Raw genomic sequence first — 26,470 nt, 5'->3', positions numbered from 1 at the left:
TCACATGACACCAGGGAGGGAAAATGGCTAATTGGGCCTAATTTTGACATTTTCACTTATGGGTGTACTCACTTTTGTTGCCAGTGGTTTAGACATTCATGGCTGAATGTTGAGTTATTTTGAGGGGACCGCAAATTGACACTGTTATACAAGCTGTACACTCACTACTTTACATTGTAGCAAAGTATAATTTCTTCAGTGTTGTCACATGAAAAGATAAAATAAAATACTTACAAAAATGTGAGGGGTTTACTCACTTTTGTGAGATACTGTAAGTTGCAGTTGAGACAAGTGGAACACTTTTGTGTAAACAGAAAATCCACTGTGCTTCTTTACTTTATTGTACATCACAGGACCAGAGCCACCATTTTATTCCTTACTCATAGTGTTACGACCCACTACATGTGATTGGACACTTGCAAAACCAAAGACAGGAAGTCCTCCATTATACAACTCTTCTCATACAGGAAGTACCTCAGTTTTATTATTAGTGTCTGAAGGTGATGGTCACTGATGTACAGTTCTCTGTAGAATGTTGCCAGATATTCAAACGGTTTTAGTAGGGATCAAGGGATTATTTTTTTCTGAATCCATTTGTACAGCTGTGATGCTCAGATGAAACCGTATCAGGCCCCAGCACAGAGGCACTTTATACATTTCAACACATATGTGGATTATAAGGTTTATGATGCTGTAATCAAACGCTCTATGGTAAAAAGACTTTGTTTGCACGTCAACACATTTTTTATTTAGTGTCATTGCATTAAGGCACTTATGCTAACATCCAGATAGCGCAGCATTTCCCCTATAAATACTGAATTTGCACAGTCATATGGGACGTGATCAGTGCTAGCAGCTGTCCTGATAGGCGGTGTTACATATTTACAGATTTTGGGTAGCTCGCAAGATTTCTTGGTTTTAAATGGTCCATGGTTTAGCAGGCAGTTCAGGTAACAGGCAGAGACATGGCCAGTTCAGGTGGCAAGCAGAGGCATGAAAAGTTCAGGTGGCAGGCAAAGGCATGGCCAGTTTAGGTGGCAGGCAAAGGCATGGCCAGTTTAGGTGGCAGGCAAAGGCATGGCCAGTTTAGGTGGCAGGCAAAGGCATGGCCAGTTTAGGTGGCAGGCAAAGGCATGGCCAGTTTAGGTGGCAGGCAAAGGCATGGCCAGTTTAGGTGGCAGGCAAAGGCATGGCCAGTTTAGGTGGCAGGCAAAGGCATGGCCAGTTTAGGTGGCAGGCAAAGGCATGGCCAGTTTAGGTGGCAGGCAAAGGCATGGCCAGTTTAGGTGGCAGGCAAAGGCATGGCCAGTTTAGGTGGCAGGCAAAGGCATGGCCAGTTTAGGTGGCAGGCAAAGGCATGGCCAGTTCAGGTGGCAGGCAGAGGCATGACCAGTTCAGGTGGCAGCAGGCAGCACTATAACATTTAGGCCTTGGTCAGGTAAGACCTGAGGACAGGGGTAGACGCGTCTTCCTTCTCACAACCCTAATCCGAAAAAACAAAAACCCGGAGAAAAACGTTTTCTCCACTCGGAAAATCTTTTCTGGGGCCCCTCACATATGTGAGACCCCTGTGCTGTATAGTGGCAGGGCAAATGATCAGTTCAGGAGGCAGGCAAAAAGCATGATCATTTAACAGGCCGAGGTCAATTCACGTGAAAGGCAGAAACATGGTTGGAAGAGGCATAGTCACAGTCCGGGTCATTCACAGAAATAGCAGATAGTGGAAACTGGAAAAAAATCATCTTCACTTTACTAATAGTTTAGTGAAGTGTGATAGCTCTGATAGCACTCTCCAATACAGAGGCCTGGCTGGGAGGGACATTGGGGACAGTAGTATTGGGTGTCATGGCGAATTCCTGTACTTGAACAAACACAAAATTTTTTGGGGGGTTTGCGACCTGTTTCGGTAAGAGGGAGGATTTCGGTAAAGTGTCTTTCATGGAGTCTGGCTAATGTATCGGAGCAAATTAGTTGAGAGGCTTGGCCACGGGGATAGAGAAGGGCTGTGATAACGTCTTCTTGAAATTTTAGATAGGTTAGGGAACTTTGGGTGCACTTAGAAAAAATAACATGCAAATTGAACAGGGCTAGTTGCAACAATTAAATGGCGACTTTCTTGTACCAAAACAGTGATCTTCTGGTGGCCAAGTAGGGCTGCATCAGCTGGTGGTTCATATCCACCCGCCCATGTAAAGGTTATATTCATGCACACATTTTGGCTTCTGGACAGGGCCTCTTCTTCTCTGCAGTTCCACCAAGGTGTCGTCATGCATTGTGGAAAGGATGTAGACATCTCTTCATTTATCTCTCCACTTCAGAACCTCTTCAGTACCTCTTCATTCCGCATATTGGCCATTTCCCCTTGTTTAAATTACTTGGCAACCAATCTCTGTCGGAATCCCTTGCGTTTGGTCCGTGCTGTCCCACAGGCCACAGTCTTCTTTTGGTACAGATGGAGGAAAAGTGGGAGACTAGTGTAGAAATGATCTACATATACAGTGGGGACGGAAAGTATTCAGACCCCCTTAAATTTTTCACGCTGTTATATTGCAGCCATTTGCTAAAATCATTTAAGTTAATTTTTTCCTCATTAATGTGCACACAGCACCCCATATTGACAGAAAAACACAGAATTGTTGACATTTTTGCAGATTTATTAAAAAAGAAAAACTGAAATATCACATGGTCCTAAGTATTCAGACCCTTTGCTGTGACACTCATATATTTAACTCAGGTGCTGTCCATTTCTTCTGATCATCCTTGAGATGGTTCTACACTTTCATTTGAGTCCAGCTGTGTTTGATTATACTGATTGAACTTGATTAGGAAAGCCACACACCTGTCTATATAAGACCTTACAGCTCACAGTGCATGTCAGAGCAAATGAGAATCATGAGGTCAAAGGAACTGCCTGAAGCACTCAGAGACAGAATTGTGGCAAGGCACAGATCTGGCCAAGGTTACAAAAAAATTTCTGCTGCACTTAAGGTTCCTAAGAGCACAGTGGCCTCCATAATCCTTAAATGGAAGACGTTTGGGACAACCAGAACCCTTCTTAGAGCTGGCCGTCTGGCCAAACTGAGCTATCAGGGGAGAAGAGCTGTGGTGAGAGAGGTGAAGAAGAACCCAAAGATCACTGTGGCTGAGTTCCAGAGATGCAGTCGGGAGATGGGAGAAAGTTGTAGAAAGTCAACCATCACTGCAGCCCTCCACCAGTCAGGGCTTTATGGCAGACTGGCCCGACGGAAGCCTCTCCTCAGTGCAAAACACATGAAAGCCTGCATGGAGTTTGCTAAAAAACCACCTGAAGGACTCCAAGATGGTAAGAAATAAGATTCTCTGGTCTGATGAGACCAAGATAGAACTTTTTGGCCTTAATTCTAAGCAGTATGTGTGGAGAAAACCAGGCACTGCTCATCATCTGTCCAATACAGTCCCAACAGTGAAGCATGGTGGTGGCAGCATCATGCTGTGGGGGTGTTTTTCAGCTGCAGGGACATGACGACTGGTTGCAATCGACGGAAAGATGAATGCGGCCAAGTATAGGGATATCCTGGAGGAAAACCTTCTTCAGAGTGCTCAGGACCTCAGACTGGGCCGAAGGTTTACCTTCCAACAAGACAATGACCCTAAGCACACAGCTAAAATAATGGAGTGGTTTCACAACAACTCTGTGACTGTTCTTGAATGGCCCAGCCAGAGTCCTGACTTAAACCCAATTGAGCATCTCTGGAGAGACCTAAAAATGGCTGTCCACCAATGTTTACCATCCAACCTGACAGAACTGGAGAGGATCTGCAAGGAGGAATGGCAGGGGATCCCCAAATCCAGGTATGAAAAACTTGTTGCATCTTTCCCAAAAAGACTCATGGCTGTATTAGATCAAAAGGGTGCTTCTACTAAATACAGAGCAAAGGGTCTGAATACTTGGGACCATGTGATATTTCAGTTTTTCTTTTTTAATAAATCTGCAAAAATGTCAACAATTCTGTGTTTTTCTGTCAATATGGGGTGCTGTGTGAACATTAATGAGGAAAAAAAATGAACTTAAATGAATGGCTGCAATATAACAAACAGTGAAAAATGTAAGGGGGTCTGAATACTTTCCGTCCCCATTGTAGGTGCTAACCTTTCCCAAGCAATGGTTCTATCAGCTGCCAGACAATTTTGCCACTTGTTCCCATGTAGGTAGGGCATCCAGGGGGGTTTAGCTGTCTGTCTTTTCCCTCATAAATTATAAAATCATATGTGTAACCCGTGGCCCTGTTACATGCCTTTATAAAATTTTACCCCATGTCTGGCTCTTTTGCTGGGGAAGTATTGCTTTATGGGGAAAAAAAAAAACAAAACAATGCAGCGCTAAACATAAAAATCAGAATTGAGTAATCCACACAAATGTGACTATCAGCTGTGCAACGTGATAGTGTATAGCTAAATGTAAAAAAATACAAAAAAACAAATGCAATATTATGGTGAGTCCATGATCATATCAACGACCAATAACGTGGACATTATGGTCATATGAATGTTCAACAAAGGTGAGCAGTATGGATGTTAGGTGAGTGAGTGGTTTATCAAGAGTGCTACGTGGTTCACAGATTTGGTGTTCCAGTACTCAGTATCCACAGCAAAGAATAAATGGAGCAAATACGCTTACCGGAACTGGTGGACACGTTTGCTGTACGACTAGGTGTCATACAGGCTTGAGGATCAATCGATCCAAATAGATGTTTGATGTAGAAGCGTATACGGCAGGTGTGGATTACTCAATCCTGATTTTTATGTTTAGCGCTGCATTGTTTTTTTTTTTTTTTTCTCTTTACGTTTCACATTGTCACTACTTTGTTGATGCTGGCTGCTATATGTGTCATTTGATACACTTTTTACAGTAGCGCAACTACACCGTTATTTTATAAAGTATTGCTTTATGCCAAGTCTTCCAGTGAAGTTTACTAGGGATTCATCTACACAAATATTTATATCAGGGGTAAACATCTGCTTGAAACTGGAGCAAAAAAAAATTGGTTAGGTGCTGAATTTTGAATAATTTATCATATTTGGGATGATTTTGAGGGAGGCATTGGGCATTGTTGTTGAAATGTAAAAACCTCATTATCCCGTAATGGGTTCTGGGCATCAAGGAGGAATAGACTGGCATATGGTGAATACATTGGGTAGACCAGTAGGCATGGAGTTCATGTTTTTTTTGTCAGCCCCATGTTGAGGGTTAGGCCAAGGAAAATGTTTTATTCTTCCACAGTGAGGGGTTTCCAAAGAAAAGGGTGGGCATATGAAGAATTTGGATTGTTGGCTATATGTTGGCTGGCGTATAGATTACACTGCTCCACAATGTAATTTAGGAGATCATCTGTAAAAAATAAGTGAAAATAATAAATTGGGGTTACGTTTTCCGACTTTATCTGAGGGCCTGGCTGGGCTGTAAAAAGGGGAATTGCAGGTTCTACTGATGCATCCAGCAGCCATGTTGGATACGGTAGAACATCTGGGAGGCTAGTATGGGCCCTGCCTCGTTGTGGATGGGACGCCCCATTGCTAGCATCTGGCCTATCCTCTAGGAACGTTGCAGAACTGCTGATGCATGCCTGCCTATCCTGGAGTGCTGCGCTTCTGGTGGGTGCCTGCATATTATCCTGTAGTGCTGTACTGCTGGATGCCTGCATTTTATCCTGTAGTGCTGTACTGCCGGATGCCTGCATATTATCCTGGAGTGCTGCGCTACTGGTGGATGCCTGCATATTATCCTGGATTGCTGCACTGCTGCTGGATGCCTGCGCCTGCTCATATCTCCTGAGCCTCTTTGTTAGGATTCTATCTTCCTCAGTTTCCATTTCAGAGCCACTGCTTTCACTGGCTCTTAGTCGCTATCCAAGTCTGACAGAGAGCGTTCCCCGCTACTCTCGTCCGACATACTCTGGAGTATCTGAAGAGCCTCCTCGCTGCTGTAGAATCTTTTAGCCATGTGGACAGATATGCACAGATTATAACAGACAGATGTGTTACAGATGTTGTATTACTGGGATGTGACAGATGTTCACAGACAGATATGGCAGGTTTTCACAGGCAGATGTTGATCACTGGGATGTGGCAGATGATCACGGGCAGATGTGCGCCAGATGTAGCAGGTGATAATGGGCAGATGTGGCAGGTGATAATGGGCAGATGTGCCAGATGATCACGAGCAGATGTGCCAGATGTTGGCGGGCAAATGTTCACTGGGACAGCTGTATGAGAGGTGTTTTCACTGTGTTTGGGGACACTGTGTTTTGGGGACACTATCTGGGTGATCAGTGGGTAAAAAGCAGATAAACAGCTAAAAATTCACTGATCCCCCAGCTGCAGCACAGATCTCTCTTCCTCTCCTCACTGAGATGCTCTGTGTGAGGAGAGGAAGAGCTGAGAGCCATTAAAATGGCTGTGAATGGACACAGCCATGTGATCAGGAGGGCTAATCACAAAGCCCTCCTGTCGTGCAGCACTGTCCTGTCTCTGGGGGGCACAGGCAGATCGGGATCATGATCCCATGTGTAACGTCACCCCCAAATCACAGTGCCCTCCTGCTGTTCCGAGATGTGGCGTGTCCGGAAGAGTGCTCGGGCGCGCTCCTTCTGAGGAACTCAGCTGGGTCCAAAGTGGTTAATAACTCCAACGCTTTGTCAGAACTAACATGGATTTTGATTGACTTTGTTATGTAAAAAATAAAAGTTTAAATATTTAGAAAACAGTTGATTTTGTAACCCTCGGGAGCCATTTAAAACCGATTGCACACTTAAAAACCTCCAACCATCTTCTTTTCACTTTCAATATCAAAACAATGTACTTGAAAGTAGAGAATTGTAACCTAATTTCAGTAAAGAATATGCTCCCAATTTTGTTCATCTCTAGGATCACCAGATCCTAGAGCCACATTTTCCAAATTACCTTAGTAAATTCTAATTCACCTTCTTTATTGTGCCTTGCATGTCTGTTTTTAAAACAGCTACATGCGGTTTTTATCTGTTCTGTTTTAACTGAAGGCTATGCTCATAGCATTTGCACAAATGTGTGGAGGTAGTAAACACATTTTGAATACATTTTAAATGGGCCTCAATTATGTGACTTCAATGTAAAAATTCTGATTAGTGAACCCAAAATGCAGCAATTTTGCCTGACCCCCACCAGTGAAGCACATCTGGTGTACACTAGGCAGAGTAACTAGGACTAACTGAAATAAATTTGCTGGCATTAAAAGCATAGCAAATTACATTCTTGTGTGAACAAGAACCTAATTTTAATGCATGTGCTTTCAGTTTTAACAAATTAATTAATTTGGTGGTTGATATATATCTCTGTCCATCTTTGTGGCATTGTATAAAGTAAGTGACATAATACTGTAATAAGCAACCTCTCAGATTACAAATGCAAGCTGTATTCCAAAACATATAGGAAAATTAAAGGATAAAAGCTAAGGGATAGTTCTGCCCATGCGCATTTGCACCCTACACTGCCTACAAATTCACTGCCCTTTATTTAACTCTTTTATCTTAATTTTTATGATGTGTGTTCTGCAATTTATGTCTCACTTTTTACACTCATTAGTGACTTTATCATTTATGTAGTTTTAGATGAATTTCACATTTGAGCTTAAATTCTACAGTATATTTTTAATGCCTTGGTGTTTTTAGAATTTCAAATCTTTTGAATAACATTTTTTTTTTTTTTAGATATACTTTAAAGTTTTGAACATGCATCAATAACTATTATTTTGCAATCTAGGAGATTGTGGGTACTTTTTTATTGCCAGTGTCGATCAATAGTAAATATTAGAAAAAATTTGCTTGTTAAAATACTTATGCCCTGTACACACGATAGGATTTTCCGATGGACAACGTGTGATAGGACCTTGTTGTCGGAAATTCCGACCGTGTGTAGGCTCCATCACACATTTTCCATAGGAATTTCCGACACACAAAGTTTGAGAGCTTGCTATAAAATTTTCTGGCAACAAAATTCGTTGTCGGAAATTCCGATCATGTGTACACAAATCCGACGCCCAAAGTGCCACGCATGTTTAGAATAAATTAAGAGAGGAAAGCTATTGGCTACTGCCCCGTTTATAGTTCCGACATACGTGTTTTACGTCACCGCGTTCAGAAAGATTGGATTTTCCGACAACTTTGTGTGACCGTGTGTATGCAAGACAAGTTTGAGCCAACATCCGTCGGAAAAAATCCTAGGATTTTGTTATCAGAATGTCTGATCAATGTCCGACCGTGTGTATGGGGCATTAGTGTTACATCCCAGGACCCTGCATTTACTGTATCTGGTCTCCCACAGTTCACAGAACATGGAAATGCAATTATTTTTGTAAATATAAACTGCTAAATACCTTTTCTCATCAGCAGCATATAGCAGTCTTGTGACTTCTATGAGTGTCTGGTTAAAGCTTGTAGGATATGTTTTCATTCTCCTCTGACTGCCCTATGAGGCTGCAGGACCCCTGACCTTCTGTCTGGACAGTGCTGATTGGCCCTGTGCTGATCACATGCAACCTCCCAAGAAAAAAAAAAACACTCTCTAGCAATACACACAAAACTGAGCATGTGCAGAGTGACTCCAAAGGCTCTGTACTATTAAGATATGGATTGGGGACAGTGGAAGAAGGGGAGGATCAGAAAAGATGGGATCAAACAGCCTTTTTACACAATGCGTGGGATTAACCCCTTAGGTTCTAACAAGCATGCTTTAATGCATTATCAGACTGATTTTACTGTTGTGGGTTTAGTAACACTTTATTATTGAATACATGGGTATAAGTTGTTGCTAAAAACCTTTATTGTATTCTCTGTCTAATGTTTAATTTCATGCAATTTCTTAGATGTTTGTCAATGTTCATGGCTTCTTTTTCATACAGCATGGAAGGTTTTCGGGTGGTTAAACTAAATGAAGTTATACGGCAGGTGGATGTAGTCATCACTTGTACAGGTAACCAGGTATACAAAAGCTGGGTTTTTTAAATATATAAAAAAAGTCTATATAATTTAAAGTAAAAAAAGACAAATGTATGTTCTGTAACTTAGGGTTAAATACCTTGTTACTTTTATTTGTTTGATAACCAGTAACTCTGTTAAACTTTTCATACAGCTGGGTGCAGTTTACTTAGAGCCCTTGCACACTGGGGCGGTTTGCAGGCGCTATTGCGCTAATAATAGCGCCTGCAAACCGACCTGAAAGTGCCGCTGCTGTGTATCCAGTGTGAAAGCTCCGAGGGCTTTCACACTGGAGCGGTGCGCTGGCAGGACGGTAAAAAAAGTCCTGCCAGCAGCATCTTCGGAGCGGTGAAGGAGCGGAGTGTATACCGCTTCTTTACCGCTCCTGCCCATTGAAATCAATGGGACGGCGCGTCTATACCGCCGGCAAAGCGCCTCTGCAGAGGCGCTTTGCGGTGGTATTTAACCCTTTCTCGGCCGCTAGCGGGGGGTAAAACGTCGAATACCGACGGTAAAACGCCGCTAATAATAGCGGCGTTTTACCGCCGACGCCGCTCCCGCCCCAGTGTGCAAGGGCTCTTAGACTTGATAAGGCATGATTACATATGATCAACTACATAAACACAGCACCAATCCAGTCCATGGGAGTCCTCAACTTCTGGATTGAAGTTCCCTAAGATCTTCTGGATCGAGACACCCATGACAGAGCCCTGAATTTAACTTTGTCTTCCTCCCTACACTGTGTGTGTGTGTGTGTGTGTGTGTGTGTGTGTATATATAATGTATGTATGTGTGTGTGTGTGTGTATATATAATGTATGTGTGTGTGTGTGTGTGTATATATATATATATATAATGTGTGTGTGTGTGTGTGTGTGTATATATAGTGGGGACGGAAAGTATTCAAACCCCCTTAAATTTTTCACTCTTTGATATATTGCAGCCATTTGCTAAAATCATTTTCTTTTTTTTTTCCTCGTTAATGTACACACAGCATCCCATATTGACAGAAAAACACAGAATTGTTGACATTTTTGCAGATTTATTAAAAAAGAAAAATTGAAATATCACATGGTCCTAAGTATTCAGACCCTTTGCTCAGTATTTAATAGAAGCACCCTTTTGATCTAATACAGCCATGAGTCTTTTTGGGAAAGATGCAACAAGTTTTTCATACCTGGATTTGGGGATTCTCTGCCATTCCTCCTTGCAGATCCTCTCCAGTTCTGTCAGGTTGAATGGTAAACGTTGGTGGACAGCCATTTTTAGGTCTCTCCAGAGATGCTCAATTGGGTTTAAGTCAGGACTCTGGCTGGGCCATTCAAGAACAGTCACAGAGTTGTTGTGAAGCCACTCCTTCATTATTTTAGCTGTGTGCTTAGGGTCATTGTCTTGTTGGAAGGTAAACCTTCGGCCCAGTCTGAGGTCCTGAGCACTCTGGAGAAGGTTTTCGTCCAGGATATCCCTGTACTTGGCCGCATTCATCTTTCCCTCGATTGCAACCAGTTGTCCTGTCCCTGCAGCTGAAAAACACCCCCACAGCATGATGCTGCCACCACCGTGCTTCACTGTTGGGACTGTATTGGACAGGTGATGAGCAGTGCCTGGTTTTCTCCACACATACCGCTTAGAATTAAGGCCAAAAAGTTCTATCTTGGTCTCATCAGACCAGAGTATCTTATTTCTCACCATCTTGGATTGCTTCAGGTGTTTTTGTAGCAAACTCAATGCTGGCTTTCATGTGTCTAGCACTGAGGAGAGGCTTCCATCGAGCCACTCTGCCATAAAGCCCCGACTGGTGGAGGGCTGCAGTGATGGTTGACTTTCTACAACTTTCTCCCATCTCCTGACTGCATCTCTGGAGCTCAGCCACAGTGATCTTTGGGTTCTTTACCTCTGTCACCAAGGCTCTTCTCCCCCGATAGCTCAGTTTGGCCGGACGGGTTCTGGTTGTCCCAAACGTTTTCCATTTAAGGATTATGGAGGCCACTGTGCTCTTAGGAACCTTAAGTGGAGCAGAAATTTTTTTGTAACCTTGGCCAGATCTGTGCCTTGCCACAATTCTGTTTCTGAGCTCTTCAGGCAGTTCCTTTTGACCTCATGATTCTCATTTGCTCTGACATGCACTGTGAGCTGTAAGGTCTTATATAGACAGGTGTGTGGCTTTCCTAGTCAAGTCTAATAAGTATAATCAAACACAGCTGGACTCAAATGAAGGTATAGAACCATCTCAAGGATGATAAGAAGAAATGGACAGCACCTGAGTTAAACATGAGTGTCACAGCAAAGGGTCTGAATACTTAGGGCCATGTGATATTTAAGTTTTTCTTTTTTAATAAATCTGCAAAATGTCAACAATTCTGTGTTTTTCTGTCAATATGGGGTGCTGTGTGTACATTAATGAGAAAACAAAATAACTTAAATGATTTTAGCAAATGGCTGCAATATAACAAAGAGTGAACAATTTAAGGGGGTCTGAATACTTTCCGTCCCCACTGTATATACACACACACATACAGTGCTCAGCATAAATGAGTACACCTCTGTTGAAAAGTAAGATTTTAATCAATATCTCAGTGAGCACAAGAACAATTTCCAAAATTTTGACAAAACTGAGTTTCATAGAACATTTGTTTAGCTCATTACATGAAAGTAAAGCTAATATAACTTAGATTACAAAATCTTCAATTTTACTCAAATTAGTTAATGCAAAAATGAATACACCCCACAACAAAAACTACTACATCTAGTATTTTGTATGACCTCCATGATTTGTAATGTCGGTACCAAGTCTTCTAGGCATGGAATGAACAAGTTGGTGACATATTGAAACATCTATCTTTTTCAATTCTTCAAGAATTAGCTCTTTTGGAGCCTGCATACTGGATGGAGAGTGATGCTCAACTTGTCTCTTCAGAATTCCCCATAGGTGTTCGATTGGGTTCAGGTCAGGAGATATATATGGCCACTGAATCACTTTCACCCTGTTCTTTTTCAGAAATGCAACGGGCCTTAGATGTGTGTTTTGGATCATTGTCATGAAAAGTGCAGGACGACCAAGGGCACGGAGTGATAGTAGCATCTTCTCTTGCAATATAGAGCATTACAACTGTGAATTCATGATACCATCAATGAAATGCAACTCCCTGACACCCGCAGCATTCATGCAGCCCCACAGAAGGACAGTGCCACCACCATATTTCACTTTATACACCACACATTTTTCTTTGTACCCTTCACCTTTGCGACGCCATACAGTGTTGAAGCCATCAGTTCCCAAAACATTTATCTTGGCCTCATCACTCCAGAGTACAGAGACCCAGGAGTCCTCTTCTTTTTCAGCATGTGCCCTGACAAATTCTAGGCAGAATCTTTTTGTGCATGGGCTTTAGGAGAGGCTTCCTCCGTGGATGACACCTATGCATGCCATTCCTCTGCGGTGTATCCTGTATTGTGTCACAGGAAACAATCACCCTAATTTGGCTTTCTACTTCTTTAGCTAACTTACATGGCGATTTTCTTCAACCCTTCTCATCAGAAAACACTACTGTCAAGGTGTTAATTTCCATGGATGGCTTGGACACCTCTGTGAGATAGTTGCAGTTCCATCTTTGTTAAATGTTTGTATCACTTTTGCTAACAGTATTCTGACTGATAAGTAAAGCTTTGCTGGTCTTCTTGTAGCCCTCACCTTTCTTGTGTAAAAAAATTACTTTCTTTCTCAGGCCTTGTGAAATTTCTCTTCCATGTGGTGCTATTGCTGACAGCATGAAATGGGAAGGGGTTTTCTTTAACCACTTCAATACCAGGCACTTTCGCCCCTTCTCGCCTAGGCCAATTTTCAGCTTTCAGCGCTGTCACACTTTGACAATTTCGCGGTCATACAACACTTTACTCAAACAAATTTTTTATCATTTTGTCCCCACAAATAGAGCTTTCTTTTGGTGGTATTTGATCACCTCTGCAATTTTTATTTTTTGGCGCAACAAATAAAAAAAGACCGAAAATTTTGAAGTTTTTGTTTGTTTCTGTTAAAATTTTTTGTAAATAAGTACGTTTTCTTCTTCAATGAGGGGAACTGGTATGGCTGCACTGACGGCACTGATAAGGCGGCATTGATGGGCACCGATGAGGTGGCACCAATGAGGTGGCACTGATGATGAGCACTGATAGGCAGTACTGATAGGTGGCACTGGTATGCAGCACTGATGGGCACTCATAGGTGGCACTGATGGGTACTTATAGGTGGCACTGATGGGTACTTTTGGGTGGTACTGATAGGTGGCACGGATGGGCACTAATAGGTGGGCACTGGGCACGGATGGACACTGATAGGTGGCACTGCTGGACACTGATGGGTGGCACTGATGACACTGGGCGGCATTGCTGGGCATCACTGATTTTATTTTGGTACATGATGGTGCCAGTCAGTGCCCATTTGTGGGCACTGACTGGCACAGATTGGGCATCATTTGCACATGTGGATGTCCATGGGGTACATACCTGGCCATCCACATGTTGCCCACTTCCCTGGTGGTCCTGGGGGCTTCCCTGGTGGTCTAGTGTGGGCATCCGAGGGGGGGGCTGTGCTGATAAATAATCAGCGCAGACCCCCCATCAGGAGAGCCGCCGTTCGGCTCTCCTCTACTCGCGTCTGTCAGACGCGAGTGAGGAAAAGCCGATCAACGGCTTTTCCTATTGACATCGTGATCAGCCGTGATTGGACAAGGCTGATCACGTGGTAAAGAGCCTCCGCCGGAGGCTCTTTACCGAGATCAATGTATCGGTGTTTCAGACTGACACACCTCTCCACCGATCGCCGCTAAGCGTGCCCCCATGGGCGCGCGGTGGCATGTTATCCTGAAGGACGTCATATGATGCCCAGTCAGGAGAACAGAACCACTTCCTGGACGTCAGTCTGCTATTGACCAGGCGGGATGTGGTTAAAGTGGGGTTCCACCCAAAAAAACAAAAATACATGAAAAATTCTAAAAAAAAAAATTTGGATATTTTTTTTTTTTTTTTTTATTACTTACCTCTAAATTCCTGTTGCTAGGTGGTCCCTCGTAGTCTGCCTCTTCCTTTGCCTGGGCTGGTGACATCACTTCCCCCTCAACACAGGAAGTGCTCCGCTCTGCTCCCTTCCTCCTGTCAATCATCTGGGACCCATTACAGATCCCAGGTGATTGAGCGGCCAATCAAGGCGCGCAGCGCCACTCGCGCATGCGCAGTGGGTGCCAGGCTGTGAAGCCACAGCCCGGCGCCCACAGTTGAAATGTCGGCGCCGACGAGCGGGGGGGGGGGGGGGGCCAGCGGGGCTTCGATCCCCCGCATTGCTGGACCCAGGGACAGGTAAGTGTCCAATTAAAAGTCAGCAGATGCAGTATTTGTAGCTGCTGACTTTTATTTATTTATTTTTTTAATGGACCCCCTGGGTGGAACTCCTCTTTAAGTAATGCCCTTTTATAATTAACTGTCTGTTGGACACCAGTTTAATGAATAATTAGACTCACCTGTAGTTGAATTCTTGTTAATTAGGATTTTGTTGTCTAAAATTTAGCAATGAGACTTTTATTGGGGTGTATTCATTTTTGCAACATGGTCTTCAATTCAATTAATTAGTTAAGAAAAATACTTTTTGTGTGTGCAACGAGTCTTGGTTGGAAGCAATGGCCCCATTTGTGGGAGTATTTTGTGGTACAGTGTCCCATAGAAAATTGATTCTGAAAGGAAAGTAAAGGTTTTCTGACAAATCTGTTGGGGTGTACTCATTTATGCTGAGCACTGTGTATGTGTGTGTGTGTATGTATATGTGTGTGTGTATATATATATATATATATATATATATATATGCACACACACAGAAATTAATATTTATAAACTATTATAATGCTTAAGGTGAAATCAATACTTTGATTTAGGGGAGGGCACAATTCCACTATAGTGACTATCGCAGATTGTGCTGGAATGTTGCACTGGTACTGCTGCTGTAGTCCAACTTGTGTACACAAAGGAAATGAAGGTACAAGAACATAATTTTTAGTTGAAATATATAGGTTCAGATACACTCTGAGGCATCAAAAATAAGTATACCATTCAAGATATGGATACAATATTACTGACCGTAATCAAATTCCAGTTCTTTTCTCTCTATTCCAGATTCAACCTAATCAGATAAAAACTCTGAAATACCTATCATGTAGCATCAAGATTACATGGTGCTCTGTTCTACAATCTTTACAACTGGTATTAAGCACTTCAGCTCTGGAAGTGCTCCCTTTCCGCACCAGGCCATTTTTTACGATACAGCACTGGGATATTTTAATTAACAATTGTGCAGTCATAAACAAAAAACGACTGACAATTTTGGAAAAAAAAATATATATTTTTGACTTTCTGCTCTAAAACACATCAATTTAGGCCAATAAGTATTCTGCTTCATACTTTTGGTAAAGAAAATCCCAATAAGCGTATATTGATTTGTTTTGTGCAAAAGTTATGCCGCGTACACAGGGTCGGAATTTCCGACAACAAATGTTCGATGCGAGCTTGTCGGAAATTCCGACCCTGTGTAGGCTCTATCGGACATTTGCTGTCAGAATTTCTGACAACAAATGTTTGAGAGCTAGTTCTCAAATTTTCCGACAACAAACCTTGTCGGAAATTCCGAGCGTGTGTTCCCAATTCCGACGCACAAAACTCCACGCATGCTTGGAATCAAGCAAAAGAGCCGCACTGGCTATTGAACTTCATTTTTCTCGGCTCATCGTATGTCTTGTACGCCACTGCATTCTTGACGTTCGGAATTTCCGACAACATTTGTGCGACCGTGTGCATGCAAGACAAGTTTGAGCCAACATCCGTCTTAAAAAAATCCACGGTTTTATTGTCGGAATGTCCGATCGTGTGTACGCGGCATTATAGCGTCTACAAACTATGGATATATTTACAGAAATGTTATTTATTTTGTTTTTTTACTAGTAATGGGGATCAGCGACTTATAGCGGGACTGCGATATTGCGGCAGACAAATTGGACACCTAACTGCTTTTTTGGGAACCAGTGACACTAATACAGGGATCAGTGCTAAATATATGCACTGTCACTGTACTAATGACACTAGCAGGGAAGGGGTTAACACGGTGATCAAAGGGTTAACTGTGTGCCTAAGGTCCATAGTTTTGTGGACAGGGCCAGATTACCACCACTTTTAGCACCAACATCCCATAATGTCAAGGACTGATAGTGAGCAGGATAAAGAAAAGAGACTTTTCAGGTGCAGAGACATGTCATTACACAAAAAAGATATATATAAAAAATTGCAAAATTGTATTTGTTTGCAAAAAATTGTTTAAACACATTTGTACAACCATATGTTACCATACACCAAACAATGGATTTTTTTTGTTTTTATTGGTCATCACGCTTGTATTTCAACATGTTTTGCCATTTTTGAGAATCCAGAAATCACCAAATTAACATCATATCCATATTGCCAAATAAAAATATATAATTATTCCCGCGTTATCAGGTGTATAACAGACTGGACTAAATAGGAAAAGCTGCCTGCACCGAATCAGGTACAAACCAAACCCTGTGGATCAATAATAATATAACTAAGTGGTGCCGCGCTAATCCTGGGTAAATTAGCTAAAATAACTTATATCAGTGTGACATGCATTTAGAGTGTGCATCCGAAAGTATAGGTTACACTTTGGGAGTGATAGCATCAGCCGTGTAAAATTCTACACTCATATGACAGCAAATCTAAGTAGTGAAAAAATAATCGTCTATAGTGACAACAATAAATAAGTATATCTCATCATGTCCATAAACAAAATAAATAACACTAATGTAAGAGTGTCATTTAATGATAAAGTGCATAATGCAATATAAAGTGAATCATAGTGTGTAACAGACATGCAACACATAAAGTGACAATGTGCAGCAGTGCAACTAAATTTTCAACAGTAAAGTGTCCAAGAAATATCAGGTGCTTCAACATAGAATCCTTTTTATATAATGTGACTGCAATGTCCTGACATGCAATTGTTGCAACAATACAAAGTGTTTAAACAAAAAGTCTTTCTTTTATAATGTGGCAGCAACGTCCTGACATGCATCAGTCGCAGTGCAGTGCTCAAGATAAATCACAAAGTGCACATCTTCGTGTTTAGACACACAGGTAAGTAATGGCCCCTTACCTTAAGGTAATAGGGCAAACGCATGTGACCAAAAATCTTTAGGGGTATCCTCCTATAGATGCAAACGCTAGCCTCACGGTCCTAGTCCCAGGGGATAATTCCCTCAGATGTTTAGGGGGAGTGTAGAAGATGACAAAGAAACAGGGGGGATCCCAATAGCGTAATAACGTTTAAACAGCAGTTTTTATTAGATAAGATAAAGGGTACTCACATAAACAACATTAAAAACATTCCTGTCTCCAACGAGCGGTGAGCTCGTCTACCTCTCACAGCATGTAAAGCCTGTCCCGTCCCTACGCGTGACGTCACACCACACGTGACTTCATCAGGGGATGCGTACAGGCTGAAAAAGTGTCTTTAAATACTCTTATACTGGGCGGCAGTAGGAGGCCATTTTCTCGAAGTCCTATCATCATAATTACGGTGGCCATTTTCCTGAGGGTCGCACGGCGCGGCCATGTTTCAGATGTTTTGTGCGCATGCCAATACACAGTGACAGCTGATCCACACGGCCAATGAGACAGGGCAAACACTAACTCGTCTCTCACACTGTCAGCAGAGAAGGGCAAGCATAATAGTACTCGCCCGGGATTCTCCATGTCAGATGTCTCCATGTTCCCCGGTATACTTTACTTATTTTTTCGGAGCATGTCAGGACGTTGCAGTCACATTATATAAAAAGGATTCTATTTTGAAGCACCTGATATTTCTTGGACACTTTACTGTTGAAAATTTAGTTGCACTGCTGCACATTGTCACTTTATGTGTTGCATGTCTGTTACACACTATGATTCACTTTATATTGCATTATGCACTTTATCATTAATTGACACTCTAATGCCCCGTACACACGGTCGGATTTTCCTACGGAAAATGTGTGATAGGACCTTGTTGTTGGAAATTCCGACCGTGTGTAGGCTCCATCACACATTTTCCATTGGATTTTCCGACAAACAAAGTTTGAGAGCAGGCTATAAAATTTTCCGACAACAAAATCCGATGTCGGAATTTCCGATCGTGTGTACACAAATTCAACGCACAAAGTGCCACGCATGTTCATAATAAATAAAGAGATGAAAGCTATTGGCTACTGTCCCGTTTATAGTCCCGACGTACGTGTTTTACGTCACCACGTTCAGAATGATCGGATTTTCCGACAACTTTGTGTGACCGTGTGTATGCAAGACACGTTTGAGCCAACATCCGTTGGAAAAAATCCTAGGATTTTTTTGTCGGAACGTCCGATCAATGTCCGACCGTGTGTACATTATTGTTATTTATGGACATGATGAGATATACTTATTTATTGTTGTCACTATAGATGATTATTTTTTCACTACTTAGATTTGCTGTCATATGAGTGTAGAGTGTTACACGGCTGATGCTATCACTCCCAAAGTGTAACCTATACTTTCAGATCACACTCAATGCATGTCACACTGATATAAGTTATTTTAGCTAATTTACCCAGGATTAGCGCGGCACCACTTAGTTATATTCATATTGCCAAATAGTTTTTATAGCAGCTAAAATGAAGTTGCACCCACCGGGCGAGTTGTAGTTTCTACCTCTAAGAATAATTAGAGGCAATGGAGCAAAATACAGATTACATGTGATAGGAGTCTGTCCAGCAGTGCTGCATATACCCACCAACCAGGATCACAAGGTCTAAAGCTGGATCTCCAGCAGAGGGGAGTATAGTGCCACAGTGGTTCTAGTGTGAATATAAATCAAAATAAAGTATATCCAAAAAGTATACTGTATTCCCAAATAACAAATTACTTTGTTTTATTATGCTTTTTACAGGGCATTCATATTGACTTGATGTTTTTCGCAATGCTCTAAAATAACATAAGTTGTGCAAATGAGTCCGAAGGAGCCTTTAAATACAACTGAACATAGATGTGATTGTTCAAATTTGCATATAGGTTGGCTCAAAATTAATAATTAAAAAAAAGGTATACAGAAAATCACACGATAAAGGATTGAGCTATACCTATTATAATCCACTTAGAAAATGTGCAGATCTGCCAGTGACTGATCCTCCACATGGTCTGTGTTGCAGGACCAATCTGGTTCTATATAAGGAAGGGAAAGCATGCTGTCACCAAGACATGTTGAAGGACATAAAGGTAAACAAGCCAAACAAAGGAAAAAATACTATCTAATGAAGTATGTCAGTCTCTGCTCCTAATTACAGACCAGTAAGCATGTATGTGCTGGAATTGGGCTCCCTTGGACTCCAGGCAACATGGCCGCTGGTGTCCAGGGTCTTATATGCCCCCCTCGATCCCACCAGCTTGTGACGTCACGGCGGGATGCAGGACGGAGAGCCACACGTGCGCAGAGTGGGCCATCCCCGCCCCTGTAGCCACATCATATCCTTTGCCAACCTCTTGCAGGCGTGGCCAGGTGGGAGATCGCACAATACACGCAAAAGCACAGAGGGAGGAATTGCACAGGGCACAGCAATGCAATTCCTGAGCATAAAGGATATGGAGACACAGGAAGCGGGGAACCAAATCGCTACTGACCCACTCCAGCTTCTATCAATAGGGGCGTTTGGGCCATCACACAGGGAGGGGCGGAAAAACCCTAGGCAAGTTATGCATGGGCCTTGCAATCCTGGTAAGTGGGTTCATGGGGCACTGCTGGACAGACTCCTATCATGTGTAATCTGTATTTTGCTCCATTGCCTCTAATTATTTCTCTGCTAGGAACTACAACTTGCTCAGTGGGTGCAACTTAATTTTATCTGCTATAAAAACTGTCTGGCAATATGGATATAATGTTAATTTGTTGCTCTCTGGATTCTTTATACTGCTTTTGTTTATTTTATTAGCATCTTCACCAAGTTTTTTCCTGAAGAAGCCGGAAATGCGAAACATGTTGAAATACAAGCGTGATGAACAATAAAAAATATTCCCTTGTTTGGTGTATGTATGTTTTTAAAACATTTTTTGGTAAATAAAATTTAGCAATTTTTAATATATCTTTTTTTGTGTAATGACATGTCTCTGCACCTGAAAAGTCCCTTCTCTTTATCCCGCTCGTTTATCAGTGTGTGCCCAAGATGTGTTTCAGTGTTCTGTCAGTGTATTGATTGATCAGCGGGTGCTGGCGGACATCGGGTCCGCAGGGCCCGCTGAACAGCTCCCGCTCTGTAAAATCACACGTGCCCGATACCCAGAGGTGCAGGATCGTCTGTGTGTGTGTGTATAAATGTGTGTGTGTGTATGTGTGTATATGTATGTGTATATATATATATATATGTATTATAAGATCCTGCACAGCGTGGCTGTCCTGTAGTAGTAAATGTGCTATGGGGCAGTCAGGTGGTTAAATGGCAGTATTTCATTCACACAAGTACTTGATTTGATTGTAGCCGTATTCACACAAGTCAAACAAGTTCACATATTACACAAAATATTAAAAAATTAGAACAAAGCAAGGTAGATGGATTAATCCCTCCTGCTGGGAAATTGTACTCTGTCAGCAGCACCTGCAGAAAAGTTTTACAGCATGTTCCTTCAAAAGGAATAGATCAAATGATCAACTTCCGTCAAGCAAGGACAGGCACACACTGATACGAATCCGGCCTGCTGAACTGGCCAAATTTTGATCAGTGCATGGCCAGATATAGTGATGTGTCAAGTTTCCCTTCCAGAAATAAACATATGTTAGATACATTGCATAGATTTATAAACCAGAAACACATTTCAAAAAAACATGCTACTCAAAACATTTTGGCCTTTGTTTTGTTGATGTATAAATATACTTTCTGTTACCATCATTTATTACGCTTATATCAATTAATATCACATGAATTTTTGTTGTTACATTATACCAATTTTCCTTAAAGGACATTTATAAAAAGTTAATAATTCATAATGTTTGAATTGAACTTCAAAATAACCCTTATAATGTGCTAATCAAATGTGTTCATAAGGATTATACATCACGTTATTGATTTACTGTCTCAGCCTCTTGTCCATCTCCCTCTATACAGATGTTGGAAATCAGAATTAAAGGACAACACCAAGTAGACACATTAATCAAAAGCATGTTCATTTTCAGTGCCATCGGTCACTATTGTCTGCTCTTATGCTGTCCTGTGGGCTGAAATGTACAGCTAAAAATTTAAATCATTGTAATGAAGGGCCATGGCTGTAATGAATGAAGAGTTGTTTTGTTTTTTTCAGAAATGTAAGCGGAACTAAACAGAAAAAATTGCAAACAGGCAAGCAAATGCTGTCTATCTTCTGCAATAAAACAAACTAAAACTTTGTACACAGTATTAGTTTTTGTTGTGTTTTTTTTTTTTCTTCATTCAACCAGCAGGCTCAATGAAAAAAAAAAAAAAAATATTCCTTCATCCACTCCAGCATGGTGGATGCAAAAATTCTCCCCAGTGTGCTATTGCTTTCTGACGGCAGGGACTCCTCCGCTGTCAAAATACACTGATCGGCGCTGCAGCCATTGGCTGCAGACCGCTGATCAATGCAGATTTTCCATCGTAAAATGGGAAGGCTACACACAGATTGAAATTTGGCTGGTCCCTGCTGAACCAAATGATTTTCAATCCATGTGTACCCAGCTATACCTGCTTGTTTCTCATCCATTTTTAGAATATACATTGAACTGTGCATGTGCAGCTCATTGTACAGTTTTAGCATACCTCAGAATGAATGACCTCCTGTTTGTACATGAGAGTTGCATAAGATGTTGTCACAGGTAAGTAAGTGATGGGAGCCAGCCCCAATCAGCCATTTTCCATTTCTTGGTTTTAATTAATCTTACCATTGAAGCGGTGTTAAACCCAGAAACAAAAATGTAATATATTGCAGCATACTAGTCCTTAGATGTGGTGGATGCATTTTTTAAGGCCTTTTCCCTTTATGGTCACCTGGCGATTTGGCCAGTAACAAACTTTCAGTGTTAGGGTCTCTCTGCTCTGTATGGAGGAGCAACAGAGACACCACACCTTTGGAAGCGGTAGAGGGTAGTGTTTACAGGGCCATACACTATTAGCAGGCTGAATAAATAAATCTCAACAGATTTTTCCATCCATGCTATACAGCATATATGACGCCAGTAAAGAAAAAAGCATTAAAGAGGCGCTGGGACGTTGATGTGAGTTCATACAAAGTGGTAAGAGGACAAAAACATTTGAAGAGCTTAGGTTAGGCTGCTCACAACAGACAATGCTACCATCCAGTGGGTATCCCAGCAGGTTACCAGAAAAAAAAAATGCACAAATGGAAGGATCACCAGATCAAAGAATAAGAGTCCAAATTCACTTTATTAATTTATGCTAAAAAGTCAGTGTGTCTTGAGGGACAGATAAACTCCCCCTTCATCAGGACTCCAAGTGATTTGATCTCCTTTTTTTAAAATAACAAACATACTTGCCTGCCCTATTGCAGTGGATTTGCACAGAGCAGCCCAGATCCTCCTCTTCTCGGGTCCCTCTTCTGCGCTCCTGGCATCTCCCTCCTGTCGAGTGCCCCCACAACAAGCAGCTTGCTATGGGGGCACCCGAGCAGAGCTGCAGCTCCCTGTGTCCATTCAGTCACGGAGCTGCAGTTCGGCCCTGCCCCCTCTCTCTTCTGATTGGCTAACTGACTTTGACAGCCGCGGGAGCCAGTGGCGCAGCTGCCATGTCTCAGCCAATCAGGAGGGGCGTCCCAGGTGGCCGAAGGACTCGTTGACATCGCTGGACAGAGATGGAGATGGGACTCGGGTAAGTATTAGGGGGTGCTGAGGGGGGGGGGCTGCTGCACACAGAAGGCTTTTTATCTTGATGCCTTTACAACTCCTTTCAGTTAAAATAAGAAATTTGAATGGGCTCAAAATAGAGATTTTCAATGTAAATCTGTCCGAAGGCCAATTTCCATTAGTATCTGCATGAGCAATCAAGATAACTTAGCTTAGTTGCTCACGCAGATACTGCTGGCCAGTAACTCTCTTGATCCAGGAAGTCACTTCCTTGCACAGTATATATAAGGGAAAAAAACAGAGCTCGAGTGTATACACAAATCTTATTGAAAATAAATGATATTAATCATAATTGCTATTATAAATATAATTATAAAAAGTCCCAAAGCAAGAGCAGCAGCATATAGCAAAAATTGCACGTAGTATATGAAAGAGACAGGCTGCGCTATATAAATGTAGGTAAAACGATGCATTGTGTATCCAAAACGCTAAAGTGCAGTTCAAACATATGACCCCCCGGGTGAGCCAATCTTTTATAGTGCCACCACCTAATAAAAAACTTGCTTACCAGATAGTAAGCAGGGATGAGCAGATGGCTAAAACCCAGCCAGGGCCTTTCAAACACAAGCAGAGGCGTCCAGACAGGGGTGCTCACTGACCTGGATCCATACTCTATTCTCTCCTCAGCATGGATAGCCCATAGAACTCAGTAGTAATCAGGGTAAATCCGGACAAACAAGAAAAGCAACCATAGCGTAATCCCGTTTTGTAAATTTATTAATATAAAAGTATTGCACTTACAATTAATGTAGCAGAATATCGCGCTAAAAGCAGAGCCGGCCGGCTAAAGTAAAGATACCCATCCTCCTAGGACAACAGCGTGGCGACGTCAGCACGTATCCTCCTCCAGACGCATTTCATCACAGGTTGACGTTGTCAATGGGGATCGATCCTGGGGGATGGGGATTATCCTTTTCTTTGGCCGCTAGCGGGGGCTTTACCGCAGTTTTTTGGGATAAAGGTTTTACAAAAATAAATAAAAGCTAACCATTGTAAGCACCCCTGCCAGTGTCTGTGCTTAGTGTTTTGTGAAACAAACCAATATACAAAGCAGCACACACACAGAGGTGTGTTTGAAACATTTTGGTGTTTATGTATTCTAACTATTGGGAATTTGGATGTGCTAACCCTTTAAATAAAGATACTGTCATCAAAATCTCAAAACATTAAGTGAAACGTATTAATATCAGCAATTCATAAATCCACATTATAAAGTATGCATGTGAATAAATCACATGAAAAAATGTAATGTGCAAAGCTAAGTATGTAACACAATACTCTTATGCTGATGCCAGCATTTGAGAGCAAAATAAAAACAAAGGGTTGGGACTTTGAGCGAAGCACGTGATTGCAAGAGAATACCTTGATGAATATAAGCTGTTAATTAAATCATATATATTGTTTAATTCATATAAAAAAAGGGTACAAATGTGATCTCAATGTCTAATTGAAAACCGTTAACATGATACTAACACAGGAAGCAATACATATCACAAAGTTACAATTTCATAATTCATCAACATTGATAGATATAGAATTCCTGAGAATTCCTCCCGACCAGCCTCCTCTTGCAGCCTGAAACATATTGATTCTGAATGGCACAAAGTTCCCTTCAATGTAAACAAACTGACTCTCAGTAAGAGTAATGAATTATGGGAACTCCGCTCTTAAAAAAATCAAATAAAGTGACAATATTAACTGTTGCATGATCGACAGATTATAAACATTGTGTGAATCAATTATGGATTAATCGGCCCCAAAAGATTTATATGAAACTTGGACAGATGAATCCTACAAGGATAGTGATGGTGAACAGTACATCACGTAAACAGACACCAAATGTTTAATGCTCCTCTCGCCTAACCCCCCCCCCCCCCCCCCACCCGTTCGTTTCACACCAGAACATGCGAACAGACAAAAATTTGTGCGAACACCATTAAAGTCTATGGGAAACTAATGTGAAAAATCAAAAGTGCTAATTTTAAAGGCTTGTATGGAAGTTGTTGCCATAAAAAGTGTTTGTTACCCAGGTACTGGCACAGGGGACATGTATCAATGCAAAAAAAAAGTTTTTAAAATGGCCGTTTTTTTCAGGAACAGTGATTTTAAGAATGCTTAAAGTGAAACGATAAAAATAAATTATATTCCTTTAAATATCATGCCTAGAGTGTCCCCTTAGTCTGCCTGTAATGTAGCGCATTTTCCCCATGTTTATAATAGTACCGCAGCAAAATGAAATTTCTAAAGAAAAAAATGTAATTTGTAATGTAATGTAATTTAAAGTTACTCGCGGCTGTAATGTATTGCCGGATCCCGGGAATATACATAAAAAATCATTGAAAGAAAAGTCTATTACCAGGTCTTGGGGTCTGGTATGTATATTAAGAGGAACTCCACGCCAAATTTTTTTAAAAAAATGGCGTGGGGTCCCCCCAAAATCCATACCATGTACCTTCACACAGGGGGGCGGGATCTGGGGGCCCCCTTGTTAAAAATTGGCGCAGGGTTCCCCTTAAAATTTAAAGGGCCTGGTATGGACGGGGGGACCCATGCCATTTTTGTTTTCATAATTCTGTCATAGGGCTCCCCTTAACCACTTCAATATACTATATTATATATTGTGCACTGCACTATATACCCTGCACTGTAGTATATATACTATACAGACAGCACTACATAGTCTGAACTGCAGTAAATATTCTATATGGACTGCACTATATACACTGCAGAAAAATTGGGCCTTAGGTGTTGGTGGTGCCAGAACACGGTAACCCCTTGTTGGGTTCAGGAAAGGGCCCTGCTGTTAATTATTTCAAAAATTGTAATTACATGCCCCTGTTAAACAAGGGCAGAAACATTGGGCCTTGGGTGGTGGTGGTGCCAGAACACTGTAACCCCTCAGTTACTCTTGTTGGGTGCATGAACGGGCCCTGCTGTTAAATGTTATTTCAAAAATTTTAATTATATACCCCTGTTAAACAGGGGCAGAAAAATTGGACCTTGTCTGGTGGTGGTTCCCTAAACCAAAAATATTATTGGAAGCTAGCATCATGATTGAGGAGGAATAGGATAGGCAGTCTTCAAGGGATCCCAAATCCGTAGAAAATTCAGTCAGTTACATCAGCATCAGGTGCTTGATAGCTGCTGATCCAGGACTGATTCATTTTTATAAATGCAAGCCTATCAATGGAGTCTGTGGACAGGTGCACTCTTTGATCCATTACAAACCCTCCAGCAGCAATGTGCATTCAGAAAGCACGCTGAATGCAGGACAGGCCAGTAGCTTGATTGCATATTGAGCAAGTTCTGGCCAGTGGTCCATCCTCAAGACCCAGTAACCCAGTGGATGCTCTGTTGGAAAGGTCTCCAAGTCTGCTCTTGCCCCTAGATATTCCTGCACCATATAATGCAGACCTTGACGCTGAGGACTGAAAAATTCATTAAGGATCACATTATCCGTAACTACCTCCTCCCAGCCACGTGCAGCTCCTTGGGTTTCTGGG

General features: G+C 41.8%; 1 protein-coding gene across 1 annotated transcript in view; it reads left to right on the top strand.

Annotated features, from left to right (window-relative positions):
* Nucleotides 1–26,470, top strand: part of AHCYL1 (adenosylhomocysteinase like 1) — a 707,570-nt gene that overhangs the window by 426,130 nt on the left and 254,970 nt on the right. The window contains exon 11 of the mRNA XM_073615883.1: nt 8,912–8,982. Within this exon, the coding sequence (XP_073471984.1) occupies nt 8,912–8,982 (71 nt within the window). The remainder of the gene's footprint in view (nt 1–8,911; nt 8,983–26,470) is intronic.

Source organism: Aquarana catesbeiana, linkage group LG02, assembly GCF_042186555.1.
Source record: "Aquarana catesbeiana isolate 2022-GZ linkage group LG02, ASM4218655v1, whole genome shotgun sequence".
In the NCBI taxonomy this organism is placed as follows: domain Eukaryota; kingdom Metazoa; phylum Chordata; class Amphibia; order Anura; family Ranidae; genus Aquarana; species Aquarana catesbeiana.
Note: the sequence above shows the minus strand (reverse complement) of the source record. Positions and strands in the feature narration are given on the sequence as shown.